A 27,824-nucleotide genomic window follows, 5' to 3' on the forward strand; every position below is an offset into this window, starting at 1 on the left:
GGCCTTAACCCCACATTTTCAGTTCAGTTTAGTTTGCCATCACGTGTACTGAGGTGCAGTGAAAAGCTTTAGTTGCATGCTATCCAGACAGTGGAAAGACAAAGCATGATGACAATCGAGCCCTTTACAGTGTGCAGATAGATACGTGATAAGGGAATAACGTTTCGCTCAAGGTGAAGCCAGCACAGTCCGGTCGTGGATAGTCCGAGGGTCTCTGTGAATGCCAGGATGTGTGAGGGATTGTACAGCGTAACTGTGGCCCCTTTTCCAAGAGGAGGTATTCCCTGGGAGATTAACGCAGGGAAGGAAAATAACCCGGTGGATTAACAGAGTAAAAAAGGTCTCAGCAGACAGATGGTACCGTCGTGAAACATTAATGCGGGGAGGCAGGGAGCACAGTTTGATTAACTCCTTCCCTGCCTGCCATCTGCAGATTGTCCAAATTATGTTTGTAAGACTGCAGGCTCCACTGCTCTCTGCATGGTCATGAGTCAATGGTCAATGGTCAATAGTCATTAGTCAATAGTCAATGGTCAATGGTCAATGATCATTAGTCAATGGTCAATGGTCATTAGTCAATAGTCAATGGTCAATAGTCAATAGTCAATGGTCATTAGTCAATGGTCAATAGTCATTAGTCAATAGTCAATGGTCAATGGTCATTAGTCAATGGTCATTAGTCAATGGTCATTAGGCGCTGTGAACTGTTTTGTATGTGCTGTTATGTTTGTGTGCTACTGTATGTTTCATTTTTCCCTTAGTACCTAATCAGATGTACAGCACTTTGGTCAACGTGGGTTGTTTTTAAATGTGCTATACAAATAAAATTGACTTGACTTGATTAGTCAATGGTCAATGGTGGCGCAGCGGGTAGAGTTGCTGCCTCACAGCGCCAGATACCTGGGTTCCATCCTGACCTCGGGCGCTGTCCGTACGGAGTTTGTACGTTCTCCCTGTGACCCGCGAGGTTTTTCTCCGGGTGCTCCGGTTTCCTCCCGCACTCCAAAGGCGTGCAGGTTTGACGGTTAATTGGCTCGGTGTAAATGTAAAACTTGTCCCTGTTGTCCCTGGTGTGTGCGGGATAGTGTTAGTGCGCGGGGATCGCTGGTCGGCGCGGACACGGTGGGCCGACGGGCCTGTTTCCGCGCTGTGTCTCCGGGCCAAAGTTCGATTCTGACCTCGGGTGTTGCGTCTGCGTGTCCGATTTGCACGTTCTCCCGGTGACCTGCGTGGGTTTTCTCCGGGCGCTCCGGTTCCCCCCCGCATCCCAAAGACGTGCGGGTTTGTAGGTTAACTGTAAATTGCCCCCTGGTGCGCAGGGAGCGGACGTGAAAGTGGGATAACGTAGAACCGGTGCGAACGGGCGATGGATGGTCTCGGTGGGCCGAAGGGCCTGTTCTCAAGAGGTATCTTTCAGTCAAAATCAGAGAGGCAAATGAATAAGGCAATGAAATGAAAGATCCAATAATGTTTTGCTGCCTCAGAACATTTATTCATCAAATTAGAAATATATCCCCCAAATAAATACAACATTGACACGAATTGCGATTGTAGAGATTACGTTCTTGCGAAGAATAACGTTTATAATAGTGCAGTGGAGGACACTTCTTTTATTTGAAAAAAAATTCCTATGCTACAAAAATATAAATACCTGTTTGTCGAATAGTGAGCGGCCTGGGATAGAGTGGATGTGGAGAGGATGTTTCCACCAGTGGGAGAGTCTCGGACTAGAGGGCACAGCCTCAGAGTAAAAGGACGTTCCCTTAGGAAAGGAGATGAGGAGGAACTTCGTCGGTCAGAGGGCGGCGAATCTGCGGAATTCTTTGCCACAGACGGCTGTGGAGGCCAAGTCAATGGATTTTTTTTTAAGGCAGAGATAGATGGATTCTTGATCAGTACGGGTGTCAGGGGTTATGGGCAGAAGGCAGGAGAATGGGGTTGAGAGGGAGAGATAGATCAGCCACGATTGAATGGGCCGAATGGCCTAATTCTGCTCCAAATGAACTGATGTTTCAAAAAGAGGTAGGGAGAGAACTGGATTGGGCTCTCCCCCCTTCTTACGGTGAAGGGAAGTGCTTACAGCGTAGAGATTTAATGGAGGTTTCACTCGGAAACTCAATCCACACAGAATCAGGACAGTGAAATATCTTTATGAGGACTGTTTTTATAGAAGGTCTTTCGGATTTACCTTGAGAATTTGTAGCCATGTCTTCGTTCAGTTCATCTTATCGTCAGGCGTACCGAGGTACAGTGAAAAGCTTTTTGTTTTGCGTGCTAACCAGTCAGCCTGAAGACTATACAGATACAAGATAGTCTTTGGAGTGTGGGAGGAAAACGAAGATCCCGGAGAAAACCCACGCAGGTCACGGGGAGAACGTGCAAACTCCGTACAGACGGCGCCCGCAGTCGGGATCGAACACGGGTCCCTGGCATTGTAAGGCAGCAACTCTACACACTGTGTCACTGTGCCTCCTGTTAGGACAGGTTTAGAGGGGATATGGGGAAAAAAGCAGGCAGGTCGGACTAGTGTAGACGGGGCATGTGTAGGAACGAAACGCAGACGCTGGTTTAAACCGAAGATAGACTCAAAATGGTGGAGTAACTCAGCGGGAACAGGCAGCATCAGTGAAGAGAAGGAATGGGTGACGTTTCGGGTCAAAGACCCTTCTTCAGACATTTAGGAAGGGGGGTAACCTGATAAAGTCTGAAGAAGGGTAAAGTCTGAAGAACCTACTTTGTCGACAAAATGGAGAGGGTACAGAGGAGATTTACTAGAATGTGGCCTGGGTTTCAGCACTTAAGCTACAGAGAGAGGTTGAACAGGTTGGGTCTTTATTCTTTGGAGCGTAGAAGGTTGAGGGGGGACTTGATAGAGGTTTTTAAAATTTTAAGAGGGACGGACAGAGTTGACGTGGGTAGGCTTTTCCCTTTGAGAGTGGGGAAGATTCCAACAAGGGGACATAACTTCAGAATTAAGGGACAAAAGTTTAGGGGTAACATGAGGGGTAACTTCTTTACTCAGAGGGTGGTGGCTGTGTGGAATGAGCTTCCGGTGGAAGTGGTGGAGGCAGGCTCGATTTTATTATTTAAGAGTAAATTGGATAGGTATATGGATGGGAGGGGATTGGAGGGTTATGGTCTGAGAGCAGGTAGATGAGACTAGGTCAGAGAGAGTGGTCGGCGTGGACTGGTAGGGCCGAACGGGCCTGTTTCCGTGCTGTAATTGTTATATGGTTATATGGTTAAGGGTCTCGACCTGTAACGTCACCCATTCCTTCTCCCCGGAGACGCTGCCTGTCCCGCTGAGTTACTCCAGCGTTTTGTGTCTGGTTAAACCAGCATCTACAGTTCCTTCCTACACAAACAGAGATGTTGGTCGGTGTGGGCAAGTTGGGTCGAAGGGCCTGTTGTATGACTCTATCACTCCGTGAAAGTGAACGTTTGCTTGGAGTCTGTGAAAGGGACTCGAAGGGTTAAGATAATCTCAAACTTTCTGAATGTGGAACTCACTCAGTCTTGAATGTGAATAACAATTTAAGGGAACACTGATGCTGAATCACGGGATCACTGATGCTAGGCATTGCTTTAACCAGCTCGAAGGTAGACACAAAATGCTAGGAGTAACTCAGCGGGACAGGCTGCATCTCTGGAGGGAAGGAATGGGCGACGTTTCAGGCCGAGACCCTTCTTCAGAGTCGAAAGGACCCGCTGAGTTACTCCAGCAATTTGCGTCTATCTTCAATTTAAACCAGCATCTGCAGTTCCTTCCCACACACTGTCATCAGCTCCCTGTCCACTGGCCTTCGAGACGGCTCCATCCAAGACCGCAAGAAATTGCAGGGAGTTGTGGACGCAGCCCGGACCATCACGCAAACCAACCTCCCTTCCACTGACTCCATCTACACCTCGCGCTACCTCGGCAAGGCCAGCAGCCCAGACCATCGCACAAACCAACCTCCCTTCCACTGACTCCATCTACACCTCGCGCTGCCTCGGCAAGGCCAGCAGCCCAGACCATCACACAAACCAACCTCCCTTCCATCGACTCCATCTACACCTCGCGCTGCCTCGGCAAGGCCAGCAGCATCATCAAGGACCAGTCTCACCCCGGCCACTCCCTCTTCTCCCCTCTCCCATCGGGCAAGAGGTACAGAAGTGTGAAAACGCACACCTCCAGATTCAGGGGCAGTTTCTTCCCGGCTGTTATCAGGCAACTGAACCGTCCTCTCACCAACTGGAGAGTGGTCCTGACCTCCCATCTACCTCATTGGAGACCTTTGAACTATCTTTAATCGGACGATCAGGCTTTATCTTGCACTAAACGTTGTGCCCTTTATATTTATCTGTGCACTGTGGACAGCCTGATTGTAATCACGTAAAGTCTTTTCTCTGCAGAGCCCGTGAACAAAAGCTTTCCACTGTACCAGCGACGTGATAATAATAGACCAAACTAAACTAAAAAGGGGTCTGTTGTCCTGAGTTGCCTCAAGGAATATATATCCATCTGTAACAGTAAATACCTTCGCTCTGGATAAATCCTGGACTAAACAAAGGCACTGTGGCACGGCGGTAGACTTGCTGCTTCACAGCGCCAGAGACCCGGGTTCAATCATGACTACAGGTGCTGTCTGTATGGAGTTTGTACGTTCTCCCCGTGACCTGACCTGCGTGGGTTTTCTCCGGGTGCTCCGGTTACCTCCCACACTCAAACATGACTGTGTAGGATAGTGTTAGTGTGCGGGGATCGCTGGTTGGCACGGACTCGGTGGGCCGAAGGGCCTGTGTCCGCGCTGTATCTCTAAACTGGCCCTCGATTCCCCCACTCTGGGCGAGACTGTGTATCTACCCGATCTATTCCTCTCATGATCTTATACACCTCTACAAGATCAAGTGTCTATCTTTATGGCCATCTTTGTCAGAAATGTCCCTGTCTGTGTAGTAGGAACCCACTCTGTGTCTCGGCGTTAGGTCACGCCAAGATCTTATTAATAATACATCGCCTCAGTGGGTTCATGTATATTTTACAGTCACCAATGAATCCGCACCACACGAACCATTTCCAAGGATTAGAAAGCGTCTCATCATAGAAACATAGAAAATAGGTGCAGGAGGAGGCCATTCGGCCCTTCGAGCCAGCACCGCCATTCATTGTGATCATGGCTGATCGTCCACAATCAGTAACCCGTGCCTGCCTTCTCCCCATATCCCTTGATTCCGCTAGCCCCTAAAGCTCTACCTTTTGAATCCATCCAGTGAATCGGCCTCCACTGAGCTTCTGTGGCAGAGAATTCCACAAAATCACAACTCTCTGGGTGAAAAGGTTTCTCCTCAGTTTTATAATGTCCCCCCCCCCCCCCCCCACCCCCCCCCCCCCATTATTCTTAGACTGCGGCCCCTGTTTCTCACATGGCCTGGTCATTATTTCTATCTTCACTGTTTCCGTACCATAGTCTTGCCAGGCCAACCTGTCTACCCTTGCAATGTTGGCATTGGCTTTACCCACCTATCAGTTTATTTTTGCACTCTGCCATGCCCCATCGGAGTTAATAGTGGAACAATAATTTGGGCGGCACGGTGGCGCAGCGGTAGAGTTGCTGCCTCGCAGCGCCGGAGACCCGAGTTCGATCCTGACTATGGGCGCTGTCTGCGTACGTACGGAGTTTGCACGTTCTCCCCGTGGCTTTTCTCCAGGTGCTTCGGTTTTTTTCCTCCCACCCTCCAAAGACGTGCAAGTTTGTCGGTTGATTGGCTTCGATAAAATTGCAAATTGTGTGTGTAGGACGGTGCTAGTGTACCGGGGCGATCGCTGGTCGGCACGGACTCGGTGGGCCGAAGGGCCTGTCTCTGCCCTGTACCTCTAACGTCTAAAGTGAAAGAACACGTAACCCAATTCCAGCTTCACCTCTCGAAGTCTCAAAGTGAATGATCTAGTTTAGTTTTAGTTTAGAGATGCAGCACTTAAAGACAGCGGAGTCAAGGGACATGGGGAGAAGGCAGGAACGGCGTACTGATTGTGGATGATCAACCATGATCACAATGAATGGCGGTGCTGGCTCGAATGGCAGTATGGCCTCCTTCTGCACCTATTGTCTATGTTTCTATGTTTCTATGATCACAGTGAATGGCGGTGCTGGCTCGAAGGGCCGTATGGCCTACTCCTCCTGCTCCTATTGTCTCTTGTCAGCATGGAAACAGGCCCTTCGGCCCACCGAGTCCACGCCAACCATCGCTCGCCCGTTCACACTAGTTCTACGTTCTCCCACTTTCTCATCCACTCCCTGCACACGAGGGGGCCATTTACAGAGAGCGGTTAACCTACAAAGCCGCACATCTCTGGGTCGTGGGAGGAAACCGCGCTGTATCTCTAAACTAAACTAAACAGCACAGCCAGAGAGAGGTCAGGACGGGCGGGCGGGCGGGCGGGCGGGTGGTAGTGGTGGCGGTGATGGGGCAGACACTGAGGTGGGGGCATCTCGATGGGTCCGCACTCGTGGCTATCGCCCCTCCTCCTCTCCGGTCGCTTCCACCATGCCGGCCGTCCCTCCTCGAGTCTCCGGCTGCACCGGCTGCACCGTCTGCACCGTCTCCACCAGGCCGCCGCTCGGCAACACCACGTAGCGGGCCGACACCTCCCTGGCCGTGGACTCCTTCAGGTTCTCCTTGCTGTGCCATATCCCGTAGCCAAAGTAGACGAGGAAACCTTCGCAAGAGACGAGAGGCCATTAGGCAAGGGTCAGGTCGAGAGTGAAGAGTGGTCGCCATTCACCACGAAACGGGACAATTACATCCTTACTACAGCAGCAAGACTGACATGGAAACATGGTAGGTTAGTTTAGTTTAGTTTAGTTTAATTCAGTTTAGTTTAGTTTAATTCAGTTTAGTTTAGCTTAGCTTAGCTTAGCTTAGCTTAGATTAGATTAGATTAGCTTAGTTTAGTTTAATTAGTTTAGTTTAGTTTAGTTTAATTTAGTTTAGACAATAGAGAATAGACAATAGGTGCAGGAGGAGGCCATTCGGCCCTTCTTTTTTTTAAAATATTTTATTTAAATTTTAACAGAACCCATACGTTATACATTTTACATTCCTTAGTAAACAATAGTCACTGACCTATAACTTCGATTATACACGTATTGTTCTGTATTTTCTCCCCTCCCCCCCCCACCCCCCCCCCCCACCCCCCAGTTCAAAAGAAGGAAAAAGAAAAAGCAGAAGAAAGAAAGAAAAAGAAAAACCTGGAGTCCTGAGGGAGTCACTTCCGAGTAGTTTCTTTTTAAATTCTTGTTAGGTATCAAAGCAATCCTGAATTTAACTACTTCCTATTCTTAATCCTAGCTTTGCCATGAATGGGTTCCACACCTTCAAAAAGAAGTCATATCCATTTCTCAGATTATACGTTGCTTTTTCTAATGGGATACAACTCCGCATTTCTGCATGCCATCTTTCAAATCTTATTTCATTTTGTTCTTTCCATGTGACCGCAACACATTTTTTTTGCTACTGCTAATGATATTTTGAGAAATCTTTCTTGATGTTTATCCAAACTTAGCTTTGGTATTATTCCTTTTGTATCTCCTAGCAAAAACAACCTTGAATCCATTGGTATGATCTTATTCATCAATTGATCTAAAAACTTTTTTAGGTCTTGCCAAAAAGGAATTACCTTCTGACATGCCCATGTAGAGTGTATAAAAGTGCCCACGTCTTGGTTGCATCTAAAACACCTTTCAGATGAGTTTGGTTTAAATTTATTTAATTTTTCCGGGGTTAAATACAGTTGCTGCAAAAAATTATACTGTACTAAGCTGTATCTCACATTAATAGTATTTTTCATACTATCTAAACACAGTCTTTCCCAACTTGGTTCATCAATAATAATATTAAGATCTGTTTCCCATCTTTGTCTTGCTTTATGAATTCCTATCTTTGGACTAGATATCTGTAGTAGTTTATACATTGATGATATAATTTTTTTCATTCCCTTGCCCTGAATCAAGGATTCGATTCCTTTAATCTGAAATAGAGACATTGAATTACCTAACTTTTCCCTTAAAAAAGATTGTAATTGATAATAGAAAAAAATACTATTCCCTGGAATTTGATATTTATTTCTCAATTGCGAAAATGTCAAAAAGATATTCCCTTCATAGCAGTCTCCTATATTTTTAATACCCTTCCGTTCCCAGAGTTGTAGTATTTGATTATTCCAAGCAAACGGCAATAATCCATTTTTTACTAATGGAGTTTTAGCTGTTAAGAAAAATCTTTTATCCTTAACTTTAACTGTTTTCAACAATGTATTAATTAAATGTTTTAGCAAAGGTGACTCTTTATCCTTAACTAATAGCTTCGCTTCCCATTTAAACATAACACAAAAAGTAAGGAAATTTGTGTTTGGTAGATTATTTCTTTGTTGTAACAATGCTTCTTGGCAATAAATCTTATACCGTTGGAAAGCCTGTTTATTTCCCTTTTAAATGGTGCCACATTTGTAAGGAACATGCATTTGTGGGATGAGCAGCAGAGCTGAGTATATGGGTTGCGCCCATGAAAAATGTGCCAAATCCTCTCTGCCAATGCCAAACAGCTTATTCTGTTGTTGCTATTGACTCTTGTTTTGAGCTTCTGGTACCCCCAGGTGCTGGCAATCAGGTCACTGATTGGCACCTGATTGGCAGCATCTGTGAGCATGGGCCCTGCTACAGTGGTCAGTAGGTGTCTGCTCCAAGAATCGGCATGCCACGTTTGACTGATCTGGATAGGACCCGTGCGATAGGGCAACTTCAAGCTGGTGTTCCGCAAAACCAAGTTGCGGCATTATTTGGAGTGAGCCCTAGTACCATCTCCAAAGTGAAGGCCAAGTTCCATATAACGGGGGATGTCAGAGACAGGCCGTGAAGTGGGCGTCCCAAGAAGACGACACCCGAAGAAGACCGTTTCCTCACCCTGTCAGCACTTAGGAACCGTAGGCTGTCTTCTACAGATTTGCAGTCAAGGTTTGCAGGACGATATGGCCGACGGCTCTCTGCCCAGACAATTCGGAGCAGACTGCACGCAGCCGATCTCTGGTCTCATAGGGCTGCCAGGAGGCCTGCCATGACTGCCCTTCACCGTCAGGCCCGTTTGCGCTGGTGTCGGCAACACGTGCACTGGAACCTGAACATGTGGAGGAACGTTATGTTCAGCGATGAGTCCAGATTCTGCCTACGGCAGTTGGATCATAGGGTCAAAGTGTGGAGAAGACACGGAGAACGCTATGCTGATTGCTGCACCGATAGAGTAACATCTTTTGGTGGAGGCAGCATGATGGTGTGGGGCGGCATCTCCCTCACTGGAAAGATGAGGCTTGTCATCATTGGAGGCAATCTCAATGCAGAGAGATATCGAGATGAGATTCTGCAACCAGTGGCAATCCCATATCTCCACAGTCTGGGACCGAACTCTATCCTCCAAGATGACAATGCTCGCCCCCACAGAGCAGGGTTTCTCAGAGACTACCTCCAGAATTTGGGAGTGGAGAGGATGGAATGGCCTGCCAGCAGTCCTGACCTCAACCCCATTGAACACTTGTGGGATCAGCTTGGGCGTGCTGTTCGTGCCAGAGTGACCAACACAACCACGTTAGCTGACTTGCGACAAATGCTGGTTGAAGAATGGAATGCCATCCCACAACAGTGTGTGACCAGGCTGGTGACCAGCATGAGGAGGAGGTGCCAGGCTGTTGTGGCTGTGTATGGTTCTTCCACACGCTACTGAGGCTCCTGTTTATTAAATGAATAAATTGTTAAATTGCCAATATGTCTTGTTTCTTCAGACTTCAATCATCCAATCCACCAAACAACACCGAACAAGAGTCAATGGCAGAATAAGCTGTTTGGCATTGGCAGAGAAGATTTGGCACATTTTTCATGGGCGCAACCCATATACTCAGCTCTGCTGCTCATCCCACAAATGCATGTTCCTTACAAATGTGGCACCATTTAAAAGGGAAATAAACAGGCTTTCCAACGGTATAAGATTTATTGCCAAGAAGCATTGTTACAACAAAGAAATAATCTACCAAACACAAATTTCCTTACTTTTTGTGCTATGTTTATATATAAATTCTTCTGGACAAGATTCTTTTATTTTATCCATTTCAATTTTAACCCATGCTGTTTTTCCACCCTCTCGATAAAAGGATGAAATAAAACTCATTTGTGCTGCCAGATAGTAATTTTTAAAATTTGGTAATTGCAATCCACCTAATTCAAATTTCCATGTTAATTTTTCCAGAGACACTCTTGGCATTTTACCTTTCCAAAGAAAATTCCTCACAGTTTTGTTCAATTCTTGAAAAAATTTATTTGGCAAAGGTATAGGCAGTGTTGAAAATAAATAATGTATCCTCGGAAAAATATTCATCTTAATACAGTTCACTCTCCCTATCAATGTAATTGGAAGATTCATCCATTTCTTCAGGTCCTCATCTATTTTTTTTATTAGTGGTTTATAATTTAATTTATACAAATTATTTAACTTATTATCTACATTAACTCCTAAAAACTTAATGCCTTCTTTTTGCCATTTAAACTGACTTTCTCTTTTACATTGATTATAATTGCCTTCAACAAGAGGCATTATTTCAGTTTTATCTTTATTAATTTTATATCCTGATACTTTCCCATATTCTTCCAGTCTGAAATATAATTTTCTTAAGGATTCCAATGGTCTAGTAAGACAAATTAAGACATCATCAGCAAATAAAGTAATTTTGTGATCTTCCTGATTAACTTTAAATCCTTTAATATCTAAATCTGCTCTTATTAGCTCTGCCAGAGGTTCAATGGCCAATACAAATAAAGCCGGTGACAAGGGACATCCCTGTCTACTAGATCTTTCCAAATTAAATGATTGAGAAGATTGGCCATTTGTCACCACTTTGGCTTTAGGTTGTTTATAAAGAGCTTTTACCCAGTTAATAAAACCATTTCCTAATCGGTACTTCTCTAATACTTTAAATAAAAAATCCCATTCTAACCTGTCAAACGCCTTTTCAGCATCTAAAGCAACTGCTACGCTCAATTCCTTTCTTTTCTGTGCTAAATGTAAAATACTTATAAATCTTGCTACATTATCAGATATTTTCCTTTTTTTGACAAATCCAGTTTGGTCCTCTTTAACCAGCTTCGGTAAATATTCTGCCACTCTCCTTGCTAAAAGTTTAGCAACTATTTTATAATCTGCATTCAACAATGATATTGGTCTATAAGAAGATGCATTTAAAGGGTCTTTCCCTTTTTTTTTAATTACAGTTATAATTGCCAATGAGAAGGAGTCTGGTAATGTAGAAGTTTTTTCCGCTTGATGTATCACTTCCATAAATAGTGGTAACAACAAATCTTTAAATTTTTTATAGAACTCAGGCGGAAAACCATCTTCCCCTGGAGATTTATTACTTGGTAAAGAATATAATACTTCCTCCACCTCTCTCAAAGTAAAGGAGGCATTTAGTCCCATCTGCTCCTCATTAGAGATTGTTGGTAATTGTATCTTGGATAAAAAATTATTTATCTTAATTTCATCCTTTTCAGATTCAGAATGGTACAGATTAGTGTAGAATTGCTTAAATACCTCATTGATTTCTCTAGGTTTATAAGTAATAATGTTCTGATCTGTTCTAATTGAATTTATTGTTCTTGATATTTGTTCTTCTTTCAGTTGCCATGCCAATACCTTGTGCGCTCTTTCTCCTAATTCATAATATCTTTGGTTAGTTCGTAATATTAGTTTTTCTGTTCTGTGAGTATGTAAAGTATTGTATTGAATTTTTTTATTTGCAAGTTGTGTTTTTTTTGTATCTGAAGCACCGCCAGCACCGCCATTCAATGTGATCATGGCTGATCATTCTCAATCAGTACCCCGTTCCTGCCTTCTCCCCATACCCCCTGACTCCGCTATCCTTAAGAGCTCTATCTAGCTCTCTCTTGAATGCATTCAGAGAATTGGCCTCCACTGCCTTCTGAGGCAGAGAATTCCACAGATTCACAACTCTCTGACTGAAAAAGTTTTTCCTCATCTCTGTTCTAAATGGCCTACCCCTTATTCTTTAACTGTGGCCCCTTGTTCTGGACTCCCCCAACATTGGGAACATGTTTCCTGCCTCTAACGTGTCCAACCCCTTAATAATCTATAAGAAAATAACTGCAGATGCTGGTACAAATCGATTTATTCACAAAATGCTGGAGTAACTCAGCAGGTCAGGCAGCATCTCGGGAGAGAAGGAATGGGTGACGTTTCTTCTGAAGAAGGGTCTCGACCCGAAACGTCACCCATTCCTTCTCTCCCGGGGTGCTGCCTGACCTGCTGAGTTACTCCAGCATTTTGTGAATAAATCCCTTAATTATCTTATACGTTTCGATAAGATCTCCTCTCATCCTTCTAAATTCCAGTGTATACAAGCCTAGTCGCTCCAGTCTTTCAACATATGATAGTCCCGCCATTCCGGGAATTAACCTAGTAAACCTACGCTGCACGCCCTCAATAGCATAGTTTAGTGAATTTAGTTTCATTTAGTTTAGCTTAGGATGGTTTAATTTAGCTTAGTTTAATTAGTTTAGTTTAGCTTAGTTCAGCTTATTTTAATTTGGTTTAGTTTAGGTTAGTTTAGTTTAGTTTAGTTTAGTTTAGTGATACAGCACATTAACAGACCCTTTGGCCCACCGAGTCCGCACCGACCAGCGATCCCCACACACTAACACAACCGTATCCTACACTCGGGACAATTTTACATTTGCCCAGCCAATTAACCTACAAACCCGCACGTCTTTGGAGTGTGGGAGGAAACCGAAGATCTCGGAGAAAACCCACGCAGGTCACGGGGAGAACGTACAAACTCCGCACAGACAGCGCCCGCAGCCAGGATCGAACCCGGGCCTCTGGCGCTGTAAGCGCTGTAAGGGAGCAACTCGATCGCTTCGCCATCGTGCCGCCCAATGTATCTGCACACTGAGGACGGCTCGATTGTAATCATGTATTGTCTTTCCGCTGACTGGTTAGCACGCAGCAAAAGCTTTTCACTGTACCTCGGTACACGTGACAATAAACAAAACTCAACATTACGAACTTATGAACTTGACGCTACACGAGCTCAGCGATCAAAAGCAGGTGTACAAACAGAGGGTCGACAACTAACGAAAGGAACTTTAGAATAAAGTTATCTTACCTATTGCTATCCAAATGATAAACCTCAACCAGGTCATCAAACTTAGCTTTAACATCAGGAACACATTCAGTAAGATACTCAGAGCGGGAATCAAAGGCACCAGTGGAACCTGTGGAGATATAAATAGTTTGAGCAGTGATACAACTTGGTATGGTATGGTACTTTATTTGCACCAAGCACCGAGGTACAATAGATCATAGAGTGAACAGGCCTTTCGGCCCAACTTGCCCACACCAGCCAACATGTCCCAGCTACACTAGTCCCACCTGCCTGCGTTTGACCCGTATCCCTCCAGACCTGTCCTATCCATGCACCTGTCTAAATGTTTCTTAAATGTTGGGATAGTCCCAGCCTCAACTACCTGCTCTGGCAGCTCATTCCATACACCCAAATGAAATTCATTTTTGTAAAATACAGTTCAGTCCAAATATCACTACACACAAGCACTTGAAAAATCTTAGATAAGCATCAGTACAAATATATAGCAGTAGTACACTGAGGCAGTCGTGTAGATTTTTAGATTTTTTTTAGATTTTAGAGATACAGCGCGGAAACAGGCCCTTCGGCCCACCGAGTCCGCGCCGCCCAGCGATCCCCGCACACGAACACTATCCTACACACACTGGGGACTATTTACATTTACCCTGTCAATTAACCTACATACCTGTACGTCTTTGGAGTGTGGGAGGAAACCGAAGATCTCGGAGAAAACCCACGCAGGTCACGGGGAGAACGTACAAACTCCGTACAGACGGCGCCCGTAGTCCGGATCGAACCTGAGTCTCCAGCGCTGCATTCGCTATAAGGCGGCAACTCTACCGCTGCGCCCGTGTAGGAAGGAACTGCAGATGCTGGTTTACACGGAAGATGGACACAAAATGCTGGAGCAACTCAGCGGGTCAGACAGCATCTTTGGAGAAAAGGAATAGGTGGCGTTTCGGGTCAAGGCCCTTCTTCAGTATACAGAGCCACCAGTTTGGCGCCATTTTCAAGTCCCAGTTGTTGCTAGTACAGGGATCGCAACAGGTACAATTAATGGGAACCTGCATGTAGATCAACTGATGGGACGGAAGGCACGGTGGCACAGCGGTAGCGTTGCTGCCTTACAGCGCCACAGTCCCGGGTTCCATCCTGAACCCAAAGTGTCGCCTCTCCATGTCCATCTACACTAGTCCCACCTGCCTACGTTTGCCCATAACCTGCCCTATCCAAGTACCTGTCTAATTGCTTCTTAAACATTGTAATAGTCCCAGTCTCAACCACCTCCTCCGGCAGCTTCCAAACACCCACCACCCTTTGTGTGAAAAAGTTACCAATCACATTCCTATCAAATACTTCCCCCTTCCACCTTAAATCTATGTCCTCTGGTCCTCGATACCCCTGACTCTGGGCAAGACACTCTGTGTGTCTACCCGATCTATTCCTCTCGTGATAGGAGGCCATTTAAAACTGAGGTGGGAAGAAACGTTTTCACCCAGAGAGTTGTGAATCTGTGGAATTCTCTGCCACAGAGGGCAGTGGAGGCCGATTCACTGGATGAATTTAAAAGAGAGTTGGATAGAGCTCTAGGGGCTAGCGGAATCAAGGTGAGAAGGCAGGCACAGGTTACCGATTGTAGATGATCAGCCATGATCACAATGAATGGCGGTGCTGGCTCGAAGGGTCAAATGGCCTCCTCCTGCACCTATTTTCTATATTTCTCTGAAACCATCCGGTGAATTGGCCACCACTGCTTACTGCGGCAGAGAATTCCACAGATTGTGGCAGAGAATTCCACAGATTGTGGCAGAGAATTCAACAGATTGGAGCAGAGAATTCCGCAGATTGTGGCAGAGAATTCCTCAGATTGTGACAGAGAATTCCTCAGATTGTGACAGAGAATTCAACAGATTGGAGCAGAGAATTCCACAGATTGTGGCAGAGAATTCCTCAGATTGTGACAGAGAATTCCTCAGATTGTGACAGAGAATTCCACAGATTGCGGCAGAGAATTCCACAGATTGCGGCAGAGAATTCCAAGTGGCGCGCGACAACAGCTTTTCACTGTACCTCGGCGCGCGGGTGACGGCGCACGGGAGCTGCAAAGTGAAGGGGCTCACCTGGAAAGTGCTGAGTTTCTCCTGCTGTTCGTGAACCCATACGAGGAGCAGGCTGAGGAGGAAGCCGGCGGCGAAGAGCGTGGCGAACAAAATGAAAGCCCAGCGCGGAAGGTGGAGATTGCTTGAGCCGAATATCAGGACGCAGTTCAGGCAGATGGAGCAGGACACCAGGGAGACCACACCCACGGTCACCAGTTCACCTGGGGCAAAGTCGGCCAGGAAGGGCAGGTAAGGCTCGAAGGTCGACCTGAGCTGGCCCGGGCCCCGTCTCTCCTTGGTCAATCGTTCTCTCTCCACCAGCTGGAGTTTGTCGGAGAACGACTCGTACTCCTTCAGGCCCCCTCCTCCTCCTCCTCCTCCTCCCCCTCCGGCGTCCTGAGGCGGCGGGCTCGGAGCGGCGGCGGGCAGCGCCGGCGAAGCGCCTCCTCCCGTGGGCCGGTAGCGCAGCACGATGGTGCTGGCCGCCACGAAGGTGTAGGCCAGCAGCGTGCCGATGGACAGGAACTGCACCAGCGACTCCAGGTCGAAGATCAGGGCCAGGACGGCCATCAGCACGCCGAAGACCACGATGCCGATGACGGGGACCTTGGTGACCGGGTTCAGCCGCGAGAACAGCCGGAACAGCAGCCCGTCCTCAGACATGGCGTAGGCCACGCGCGGCAGGGAGAAGAGGTTGCTCAGCAGCACGGTGTTCATCGCTGGAGAGGGGGGGGGGGGGGGGGAACAAAGGGAGATCGGTGACATCAAAGACCAACGTTCCTTATTGTTATTGCATCCTTATTGTTTTGATGTGTTTATGCTTTATTCTTAATTGTCAAGAGAGAGCTAGATAGAGCTCTTAAGGATAGCGGAGTCAGGGGGTATGGGGAGAAGGCAGGAACGGGGTACTGATTGAGAATGATCAGCCGTGATCACATTGAATGGCAGTGCTGGCTCGAAGGGCCGAATGGCCTCCTCCTGCACCTATTGTCTATTGTCTATTGACCCGCTGAGTTACTCCAGCATTTTGTGTCTACCTTTGATTTTAAACAGCGTCTGCAGTTTTTATCTTATACTGAAGAATAGATCGGGTAGACCCACAGAGTCTCTTGCCCTGAGCAGGATAAGATGTTGTCAAGCTGGAAAGGGTACTGGTATAAATATAAAATAATTGTCCCTGGTGTGTGTAGGATAGTGTTAGTGTGCGGGGATCGCTGGTCGGAGCGGACTCGGTGAGCTGACGGGGCTGTTTGTGTGTGTCATTAAGCTTCCAGCTTCATGAAACACATAAACAGTCCCTTCATTAAGATGGAAAGAGTGCAGAGAAGATTTACGAGGATGTTGCCAGGACTAGAGGGTGTGAGCTACAGGGAGAGGTTGAGCAGGCTGGGACTCTATTCCCTGGAGCGCAGGAGGATAAGGGACGATCTTATAGAGGTGCACAAAATCATGAGAGGAATAGATCGGGTAGACGCACAGAATCTCTTGCCCAGAGTAGGGGAATCGAGGACCAGACATAGGTTTAAGGTGAAGGGGAAAAGATTGAATAGGAATCTGAGGGGTAACTTTTTCACACAGAGGGTGGTGGGTGTATGGAACGAGCTGCCAGAGGAGGTGGTTGAAGCTGGGACTATCCCAACATTTAAGAAACAGTCAGACAGGTACATGGTTAGGACAGGTTTGGAGGGATATGGACCAAATGCGGGCAGGTGGGACTAGTGGAGCTTGGGCAGTGTGGGCAAGATGGGCCGAAGGGCCCATTACCGCGCTGCATCACTCTGCGACTCTATGACTCTAAGAGATGAACCAAGGGAAGGTAGACACAAAAGGCTGGAGTAACTCAGCGGGACAGGCAGCATCTGTGGAGAGAAGGAATGGGTGACGTTTCAGGTCGAGACCCTTCTTCAGGCCGAGGATCAGGGGAGAGGTAGACTCGGAGATATGACAATAGACAATAGACAAAAGGTGCAGGAGGAGGCCATTCGGCCCTTCGAGCCAGCACCACCATTCAATGTGATCATGGCTGATCATTCTCAATCAGTACCCCGTTCCTGCCTTCTCCCCATACCCCCTGACTCCGCTATCCTTAAGAGCTCTATCTAGCTCTCTCTTGAATGCATTCAGAGAATTGGCCTCCACTGCCTTCTGAGGCAGAGAATTCCACAGATTCACAACTCTCTGACTGAAAAAGTTGTTCCTCATCTCCGTTCTAAATGGCCTACCCCTTATTCTTAAACTGTGGCCCCTTGTTCTGGACTCCCCCAACATTGGGAACATGTTTCCTGCCTCTAACGTGTCCAACCCCTTTAGTAATCTTATACGTTTCGATAAGATCTCCTCTCATCCTTCTAAATTCCAGTGTATTGGGAAGGGTAAGGTGTGAAAATGAGAGATCAAAGAGGGCGAGGGTCAAGGAAAATGTAGAATAGGTCATTGTTAGCATGGGGAAACTTAACAACGAGGCGTGCAATCAGTAAAATTAAAGTAGGGGGTGATTTAATACAGGGTGGAAACAGTCCCTTGAACATGCCGACCGATCTTTGGTCAACATATGCTAACACATGACGAGCGTTTGTCAGCACTGGGCCTGTACTTGCTGGAGTTTAGTGGAATGAGGGGGGACCTCATTGAACGTACAGAATAGTGAGCGGCCTGGATAGAGTGGATGTGGAGAGGATGTTTCCACTAGTGGGAGAGTCTAGGACCAGAGGGCACGGCCTCAGAATTAAAGGACGTTCTTTTAGGAAGGAGATGAGGAGGGATTTCTTTGGTCGGAGGGCAGTGAATCTGTGGGATTCTTGGCCGCAGAAGGTCGCGGTGGCCAAGCCAGCGGATATATTTAAGGCAGAGATGGATAGATTCTGGATTGGAGGTTATGGGGAGAGGTTATGGGGAGAGGGCAGGAGAATGGGGTTAGGAGGGAGAGATAGATCAGCCATGATTGAATGGTGGAGTGGATGTGGTGGGCCGAATGGCCTAATTCTACTCCTATCACTAATGATCTTATGGTCTTATGACCTAGACACCCCATCTAAGTTAGAGAATGAAAGTGTTCTCATGCCCCTGTTAAGGCTTCAGGAGTCCCCCCCCCACCTGCCCCAGTGGATCTCCACTGCTCTGTGGCTGAGAATTCTCCTATTGAGATAGTCCTCCCCTCAACCTCCCTTCCACTGACTCCATCTACAACTCGCGCTGCCTCGGCAAGGCCAGCAGCATTATCAAGGACCCAGTCTCACCCCGGCCACTCCCTCTCTTCGCCCCTCTCCCATCGGGGCAAGAGGTACAGAAGTGTGAAAACGCACACCTCCAGATTCAGGGACAGTTTCTTCCCGGCTGTTATCGGGCAACTGAAGCATCCTACCGCAACCAGAGAGCAGTGCTGAATTACCATCCACCTCGGAGTATCCTTGATGGCTTTACCTTGCACTGAACGTCATTCCCTTATCGTGTGTCTGCACACTGTGAACGGCTCGATTGTAACCATGTGTTGTCTTTTCCGCTGACTGGTTAGCACGCAACAAAAGCTTGTCACTGTACCTCGGTACACGTGACAATAAACTAAACTGAACTAAATTAAACACACATGTCAGAAATACATTTTTCACACTTTAGTTTAGTTTAGAGATACAGCGCGGAAACAGGCCCTTTGGCCCACTGAGTCCGTGCCGACCAGCGATCCCCTGCACACCAACACTATCCTAGGGACCATTTACAATTTTTATCGCAGCCAAAATTGGCCGACAAAACTGTACGTCTTCGGAGATGTGGGAGGAAACCGGAGCGCCCGGAGAAAACCCACGCGGGTCACGGGGAGAACGTGCAAACTCCGTACAGACAGCGCCCGTAGTCGGGATGGAACCCGGGTCTCTGGCGCTGCGAGGCAGCGACTCTACCGCTGCGCCCACGTGCCGCCCCACCTCTCCTCCCGTACGCCTGAGAAAACACCGCCTCAGCTCTCTCCGCACCTTTCATTGGCGTGGAGTCACACAGCATGGAAACAGGCCCTTCGGCCCAACCCCTCCATGTTGACCCAGATGCCCCATCGAAGCTGGTCCCTAATTCTAGAGAATGATAGTTTTAGTCTAAGATAATAATAGGCTATTGTATAATATATATATATGATATAGTGTATTATATTACTGTAATACTATATTTCGTAGAGTATTTTTGCTCACTGGATCTTGGTACAGGTGACACTAAACTAAACTAAACTAAATTAAGCCGCTGAGTTACTCCAGCACTTTGTGTCTATCGTTGATATTAACCAGTACTTTGTTTCTAATATCACTGACGAACATGGATAGGAGGTTTTGGGTCAGAGTCCGCAAGGTGCATTTGAAAATGGTCGGCACGGTGGCGCAGCGGTAGAGTTGCTGCCTTGCAGCGAATTTAGCGCCGGAGACCCGGGTTCGATCCCTTACTACGGGCGCTGTCTGTGCGGAGTTTGTACGTTCTCCCCGTGACCAGCATGGGATTTCTCCGGGATCTTCGGTTTCCTCCCACACTCCAAAGACGTGCAGGTTTGTAGGTTAATTGGCTTGGTAAATGTAAAAAATTGACCCCAGTGGGTGTAGGGTGTAGGGGGTTAGTGTGCGGGGATCGCGGGTCGGCGTGGACCCAGTGGGCCGAAGGGCCTGTTTCCGCGCTGTATCTCTAAAACCAAACTAAACTAAAACGTAACGGAATCGTAGAGTATTACCGAACGGAAACAGGACCTTGGGGCCAATCCGTCCATGCCGACCAACATGTCCCATCTTTGTTAGTTCCAATTGCCCACGTTTGGCCCATATCCCTGTGAACCCATCTCCCTTCCACTCCAGTTCAGTTCAATTTCGTTTATTGTCACGTGTACTGAGGTAGAATAAAAAGCCTTTGTTGCGCGCTAACCAGTCATCAGAAAGACAATCCATGATTACAATCGAGCCGTCCACAGTGTACAGATACATGATAAGGGAATAACGTTTAGTGCAAAGTAAAGCCAGCAAAGTCCCATCAAGGATAGTCTGAGGGTCACCAAAGAGGTAGATAGTAGTTCAGCACTGCTCTCTGGTTGTGGTAGGACGGTTCAGTTGCCTGATAACAGCCGGGAAGAAACTGCCCCTGAATCTGGAGGTGTGCATTTTCACACTTTTGTACCTCTTGCCCGATGGGAGAGGGGAGAAGAGGGAGTGGCCGGGGGGGAGACTGGTCCTTGATGATGCTGCTGGCCTTGCCGAGGCAGCGTGAGATGTAGATGGAGTCAGTGGAAAGGAGGTTGCTTTGTGTGATGGTCTGGGCTGCTGGCCTTGCCGAGGCAGCGTGAGGTGTGGATGGAGTCGGTGGAAGGGAGGTTGGTTTGCGTGTGACGGTCTGGGCTGCGTCCGCAATTCGCAGCGGTTTCTTGCGGGCTTGGGCGGAGATGTCCCGCTGGACCGGGCTGTGATGAATCCCGATTACAATGCGCACGTGCGTGAAACGGGGAGACGGGAGGGGGAGAGGGGGTGGGCCTTACCGCAGATGGATCCCACGGCCACGATGAACCCAGCCCAGGAGTACCCTCGTCGGTAGAAGGCGTCTGCCAGGGCCGAGTCCGGGTCGAGGGTGTGCCAGGGCACCATGAGGGTGAGGACGGCCGACACCAAGGTGTAGACCACCGTGACCAGGCCCAGGGAGATGCCGGTCGCTATGGGGATCGACTTCTGGGGGTGGCGGGCCTCCTCGCTGGACGCGGCGATGACGTCGAACCCCACGAAGGCGAAGAAGCAGGTGGCCGCGCCGGACATGATGCCCGACAGGCCGAAGGGCGCGAAGCCCCCCTCCGCCGCCCCGTAGTTGGCCGGGTCGGCAAGGACGAAGCCGAAGACCAGGATGAAGAGGATGACTCCCAGACTGATGGCGGCAAACAGGTGGTTGAGCCAGGAGGACACTTTGGCACCGCAGGTGATGAAGGCCGTGGCCACCAGCAAGATCCCAGCGGCCAGGAAGTCGGGGTTGGGCGCGAGGAAGGGAACATCCCACGAGGCGACGTAGGTCTCGGTGAAGTTGCGTATCTTGTGGCTGAAGATGGCGTCCAGGTAGCCGCTCCAGGCCCGGGCCACGGCCGCCCCTCCGATCATGTACTCCAGGATGACGTTCCAGCCGATCATGAAGGCCCAGATCTCGCCCATGGAGATGTAGGTGAACATGTAGGCCGAGCCGGTCTTCGGCACGCGGGAGCCGAACTCGGCGTAGCACAGGGCGGCCAGCAGCGAGGCGAAGCCGGCGAAGAGGAAGGAGACGATGACGGCGGGGCCGGCCAGGTCCTTGGCCACCGTGCCCGTGAGGACGTACAGGCCCGAGCCCACCATGCCCCCGATGCCCAGCATGGTGAGGTCGAAGGTAGACAGGCACCTGTTCAGGGCCGTCTCCATCACGTTCTCCTCCAGGGTCTTCACTCTGGTCAGCCTCTGGCAAAACCGCGCCAGGGAGTGGCGGCTGAACAACCGGCTCACCATCTTCACCGCCCGGCTCTCCCCGACCGACTCTGGTTAAAACCGAGGGCTGGTCAACAGAGGAGGTCTATCTGCGCTTCATCTTGCAGACCAGGTATCTCCTCCCTGGTACAGGAGCCTCGGACAGACCTACGGAGCAACGGAGACAACAAACAGGTCAAAGAACGATCATCTTCTCTGCAACGTGGAGGTCATAGAGTTATATACCATGGAAACAGGCCCTTCGGCCCAACTTCTCCATGCTATCCAAGGTGCCCCATCTACGCAAATCCCACCTGCCCACCTTTGGCCCATAACTAGGGTTGCCAACTTTCCAACTCCCAAATGAGGGACAAAAGGTGACGTCACCGCCCTGCGCCCCACGTGACCTCACCCAGCCAGCGGCCATGTGCTCCCGCTCCACCAATGGCGGCTGCCCGGGCCGGGAGGCCGGTTCCTACGCAACCTCTGTTCGGCTAACACACTCGGCACCGCTCCCCGAACACCCTCCGTTAGCTTACACTGTCCGGGCCTACAGTGGCCCCCGGGCCTACAGTGTCTGGGCCTACAGTGCCTGGGCCTACAGCGGCACCCGGGCCTACAGTGTCCGGGCGTCAGCGGCCCGGTGGCGCAGTTATGTGGTAGAGTTGTTGCCTCACAGCGCCAGAGACCCGGGTTCGATCCCGACTACGGGTGCTGTCTGTACGGAGTTTGCTTGTGACCTGAATGGGTTTTGTATGGGAGATCCAGTTTCTTCCCACACTCCAAAGACGTCCAACTTTGTAGGTTAACTGGCTTGTAAATTGCCCCTGGTGTGTGTAGGACAGTGTTAGTGTGCAGGGATCGCTGGTCGTCGTGGGCTCGGTGGGCCAAAGGGCCTGTTTCCATGCTGTATCTCTGAACTCTAAACTAAATACAGTACACAATAGATGCTGCCAATAATTCTCCATTGGTTCCAGTTTTGACTGTTGGCAACTAAACATGATGAGATTCTATTTTGACTGTACGCAAATAACTATGATAAGATTCTATTTTGACTGTAGGCAAATAACCATGATAAGATTTGATGTGGAAAGGTGTTTCTTGTTAAAACCATGAAAAACGGGTATCCTTCATAGGAATCCTATCGATTCACAGGAAATCCAGACATTCAGAAAATAATATTGACATCTATTTTAATGGAGGTCACCATAGAAATACAGAAAAAGGAAAGGAGTAATACCAAGATCAATGCTGAACCGATGTCACAAGTTCATAAGTTATAGGAGTAGAAACATAGAAGCATAGAAAATAGGTGCAGGAGGAGGCCATTCGGCCCTTCGAGACTGCACCGCCATTTATTGTGATCATGGCTGACCATCCACACTCAGTAACCCGTGCCTGCCTTCTCTCCATCCACATCCCTTGATTCCACCAGCCCCTAGAGCTCTATCTAACTCTCTTTTAAATTCATCCAGTGAATCGGCCTCCATTGCCGTCTGTGGCAGAGAATAACGCAGGTTCACAACTCTCTGGGTGAAAAAGTATCTTCTCACCTCAGGTTTAAATGGCCTCCCTTTTATTCTTGGACTGTGGCCCCTGGTTCTGGACTGCCCCGACATTGGGAACATTGTCCCCAGTGTTTGTAGGATAGCGTTAGTGTGCGGGGGGGTCTCTGGTCGGTATGGACGGTGGGCTGAAGGGCCTGTTTCCGCGCTGTATCTCTAAACTAAACTCAACTAAAGGGGTGAGCCCTGTCAACTGACCTCAGTCAGGTGAACGACAACAAACAGCGACAGCAGAAGCAGAAGCAGCTTCATAACTTCTGCTGCCTCAAACGCAAGAAGGGTCCCGACCCGAAACGCCACCCATTCCTTCTCTCCAGAGATGCTGCCTGTCCCGCTGAGTTACTCCGGCACTTTGTGTCTCCCTTCTAAACTAAAGATGGACACAAAATGCTGGAGTAACTCAGCGGGACAGGCAGCACTTCTGGAGAGAAGGAATGGGTGACGTTTCAGGTCGAGACCCTTCTTCAGACCCAGAGATGCTGCCTGTCCCGCTGAGTTACGCCAGCATTTTGTGTCTGTCTTGCGTCTGCAGTAAACCAGCATCTGCGGTTCCTTCCGACAAAGGGCACAAAGTGCTGGAGTAACTCAGGGGGTCAGGCGGCATCGCCTTTAAACCTTGCCCCTCGCACGGTTTAGACCAGAGACCCAGTAATCTGGTATTGGGTTACTAACTCACACTCACGCACGTAACCAGGAGAAAACCTTGTATCCCCCACTGCTGGAAAGGTTCCAGCCAGTATTAGTTTCCTTCTTATTTATTCATTGGTAGGTTAATCGACAAACTGTACACTGCAAGGGGCAGGAAGCGAGCGGGCAAGATCTTCTCTGACCCCTCTCACCCTGGCCACAAACTCTTTGAAGCACTTCCCTCTGGAAGGCGACACTCCGGACTGTCAAAGCAGCCACAGCCGGACATAAAAACAGCTTTTTTTCCCACGAGTGATAGCCCTACTCAACAACCAAAAGTCTGTAGTCTCTTTTTGCTCTGGTTTATTTCACTCACATGTTTAAACTATAATGTTTCATTCTTAACGTTTTAATGTTTTATGTTTTATTCTTAATTGTTTACTGTGCGATCGTGTCATTACTTGCGGGCGGAGCACCAAGGCACATTCCTTGTATGTGCACATACTTGGCCAATAAACTTATTCAATCCAATTCAATTCAATATGAACATTACTGGCAAGACCAGTATTTATTGTCTACTCCTAATGGGAGGCGCGGTGGCGCAGAAGTAGAGTCGCTGCCTCACAGCGCCAGAGACCCGGGTTCAATCCCGACTACGGGTGCCGTCTGTGCGGAGTTTGCACGTTCTCCCCGTGACCTGCGTGGGTTTTCTCTGCTGCCACACTACAAAGACGAAGGTTAATTGGCTCCGATACAATTGTAAATTGTCCCTTGTGTGTAGGATAGTGTTAGTGTGCGGGGATCGCTGGTCGGTGCGGACTCCGTGGGCTGAAGGGCCTGTTTCCGCGCTGTCTCTCTAAACTAAACTCTGATAGTCATTGGTGTGATGGTGGTGAGTTGCCTTCCTGTTCTGCTTATGTCCTTCTGGTAAAGGAACTCCAATGTTGCTGTTCATAAGTTATAGGAGCAGAATAAGGCCATTCGGCCCATCAAATCTACTCTGCCACTCAATCGTGGCTGATCTATCTTTCCCTCTCAACCCCATTCTCAACCTGCCTTCTCTCTACAACTCCTGACACCCGTGCTAATTGGCTTGTAAAAAATTGTGAATTGTCCCTAGTGTGTGTAGGATAGTGTTGGGAGTGCAGGGATCGCTGGTCGGCACGGACTCGGTGGGCCGAAGGGCCTGTTCCCACGCTGTCTCTTTAAGCTAAAAATCTAAATCTACCTCTCCCTCTCAACCCCATTCTCCTGCCTTCTCCCCATAACCCCTGACACCCGTAACTAATCAAGAATCTGTCAGTCTCCGCCTTAAAAATATCCATTGACTTGGGACTCCACAGCCGACTGTGGCAATGGAAATCCTGGTCTAACAGGCACTGTGGTTTGGGAGGGAGTTCCAAGGTTTAGTAACAGTGATGATCCGATGGTGGTATTTGAGAGACGTGTGGATGGGCGTATGGGTGTGCAGGGGAATGGAGGAATACGGATTAAGTGCAGACAGTTAAGGGCATTTGGCATCATCATTTGGTGTAAGGTCTTGGCCTCATCAGTTAGTATAGTTTATTGTCACGTGTACCGAGGTAAAGTGGCAATTCTCTGCCTCAGAAGGCAGTGGAGGCCAATTCTCTGAATGCATTCAAGAGAGAGCTAGATAGAGCTCTTAAGGATAGCGGAGTCAGGGGGTATGGGGAGAAGGCAGGAACGGGCTACTGATTGAGAATGATCAGCCATGATCACATTGAATGGCGGTGCTGGCTCGAAGGGCCGAATGGCCTCCTCCTGCACCTATTGTCTATTGTCTAAAGTGAAAAGCTTTTTGTTGCGTGCTATCCAGTCACCAGAGAGACAGACAATACATGATTACAGTCGAGCCATTTACAGTGTACAGATGATACATGATAAGGGAATAACGTTTAGTTCAAGGCAAAGCCAGCAAAATCCTGTCAAGGACCCGAAACGTCACCCACTCCTTCTCTCCAGAGATGCTGCCTGACCCGCTGAGTTACTCCAGCATTTTGTGTCCACCTTCGATTTAAACCAGCGTCTGCAGTTCTTTCCTACACCAACTGTTGAAACCGATATGCTTTGGTAATAAAAGCACACAATAATCAGACAATTAACACAAATAGCTATTGGGAACATGCAAGACTGAAGATAGAAATAAAATGCTGAAGTAACTCAGCAGGACAGGCAGCATCTCTGGAAAAGAAAGATACAAAAAGCTGGAGTAACCCAGCGGGACAGGCAGCATCTGTGGAGAACATGGATAGACAATAGACAATAGGTGCAGGAGGAGGCCATTCGCCCCTTCGAGCCAATGTGATCATGGCTGATCATTTTCAATCAGTACCCCGTTCCTGCCTTCTCCCCATACCCCTTGACTCCGCCATCCTTAAGAGCTCGAAGGTATTTATTCACAAAGTGCTGGAGTAACTCAGCAGGTCGGGCAGCATCTCGGGAGAGAAGGAATGGGTGACGTTTCGGGTCGAGACCCTTCTTCAGACCCTTCTGTAGAGGGTTGATATGTAGAAATGAAACCTGAACCGTTTAAGAACCTGAACCATTTTGTAGCTGAAGAAGGGTCTCGACCCGAAACGTCACCCATTCCTTCTCTCCCGAGATGCTGCCTGACCTGCTGAGTTACTCCAGCACTTTGTGAATAAATACCTTCGATTTGCACCAGCATCTGCAGTTATTTTCTTATAATCCTTAAGAGCTCTAGCTAGCTCTCTCTTGAATGCATTCAGAGAATTGGCCTCCACTGCCTTCTGAGGCAGAGAATTCCACAGGATAGGTACAAAGTGCTGGAGTAACCCAGCAGGCAAGGCAGCTTCTCTGGAGGACATGGATAGGTACAAAGTGCTGGAGTAACCCAGCAGGCAAGGCAGCTTCTCTGGAGGACATGGATAGGTACAAAGTGCTGGAGTAACCCAGCAGGCAAGGCAGCTTCTCTGGAGGACATGGATAGGTTGCGTTTTCAACCCCTATCGATTTCCTCCGGAGATGCTGCCTGACCCGCTGAGTTACTCCAGCGATTCGGTGTCTATCTTTGGTCCAAACCTCCATCTGCACTTCCTGCTAATTGCATCCCCTGGAGATGCTGCCTGACCCTCTGAGTTACTGGGGCACTTTTGTGTCCTTCTGCTGGATCGACCCTTATGTAACATCTAAGGTCACAGCGCAGGTTTTTTCTATTTTTTTTAAATATATATAAAACCCCTAGACTCGGGGACAAGTGAAAAATATATATATATATAACGCGAATATATATTTATTTTAAACACACACATCCTGGTTTTAAATGCACGAATCATCTTAATCTCGCAGCAACAACAACAACAACAACAACAAAAAGGCACAGGAGGTTTATATTTGGAGATACAGAATTCCGGATAACAACCCCTTGAAATAAATCCACCCATTTCATCCTGGGGGGGGGTGAACAATTCCCTCAAAGTGCCAGGTGGATCTTTGCAAAAGCAGCTTGGCTGTGGGAAGGATTTCAGTGGAGAATATTATTATAAGCTCTGGGGCTGGATTGCCAAAGGGTTTAAAGCAAAATACTAGGGAGAGGGTGGAGGGAGAGGGTGGGGAGGGAAGGAGGGAGGGAGGGAGAGGGTGGGGAGGGTGGGGAGGGAGGAGAGGGAGGAGAGGGAGGAGAGGGAGGGGTGGGGAGGGAAGGAGGGAGGGAGGGAGAGGGTGGGGAGGGTGGGGAGGGAGGAGAGGGAGGGGTGGTAAAAGGGTGCACCAGCCTTGTTTCGTTCCTTTTATGTTTTCCTCCCACCTCTCGATTCCTTTTGTCCGACTGCTGCTCTCAATTCACTCTGGGCTGTGTCTGTCACTCCGGATACACTTACGTCAGTGTGAAGGATAAGAAGAGAGAGAGAGAAAGAGAAAGAGAGGGAGGGAGGGATAGAGA

General features: G+C 48.3%; 1 protein-coding gene across 2 annotated transcripts; it reads right to left on the reverse strand.

Moving 5' to 3' along the window:
* Window positions 1–5,390: 5,390 nt before the first annotated feature.
* slc7a4 (solute carrier family 7 member 4) lies at window positions 5,391–27,824 on the reverse strand. 2 transcript variants are annotated; one of them, XM_078421382.1, is made up of 5 exons: window positions 27,690–27,824; window positions 20,771–21,878; window positions 15,301–15,998; window positions 13,202–13,310; window positions 5,391–6,700 (listed from the first exon to the last, which is right to left on the reverse strand). In XM_078421382.1, exons 2-5 carry the CDS (start codon window positions 21,750–21,752, stop codon window positions 6,495–6,497), a joined length of 1,995 nt encoding a protein of 664 aa, XP_078277508.1. In that variant the 5' UTR covers window positions 21,753–21,878; window positions 27,690–27,824; the 3' UTR covers window positions 5,391–6,494. The 2 variants fall into 2 exon arrangements, with proteins under 2 accessions (XP_078277508.1, XP_078277507.1); XM_078421381.1 differs by having other exon boundaries at window positions 27,658–27,816.

Source organism: Rhinoraja longicauda, chromosome 25, assembly GCF_053455715.1.
Source record: "Rhinoraja longicauda isolate Sanriku21f chromosome 25, sRhiLon1.1, whole genome shotgun sequence".
In the NCBI taxonomy this organism is placed as follows: Eukaryota; Metazoa; Chordata; class Chondrichthyes; order Rajiformes; family Arhynchobatidae; genus Rhinoraja; species Rhinoraja longicauda.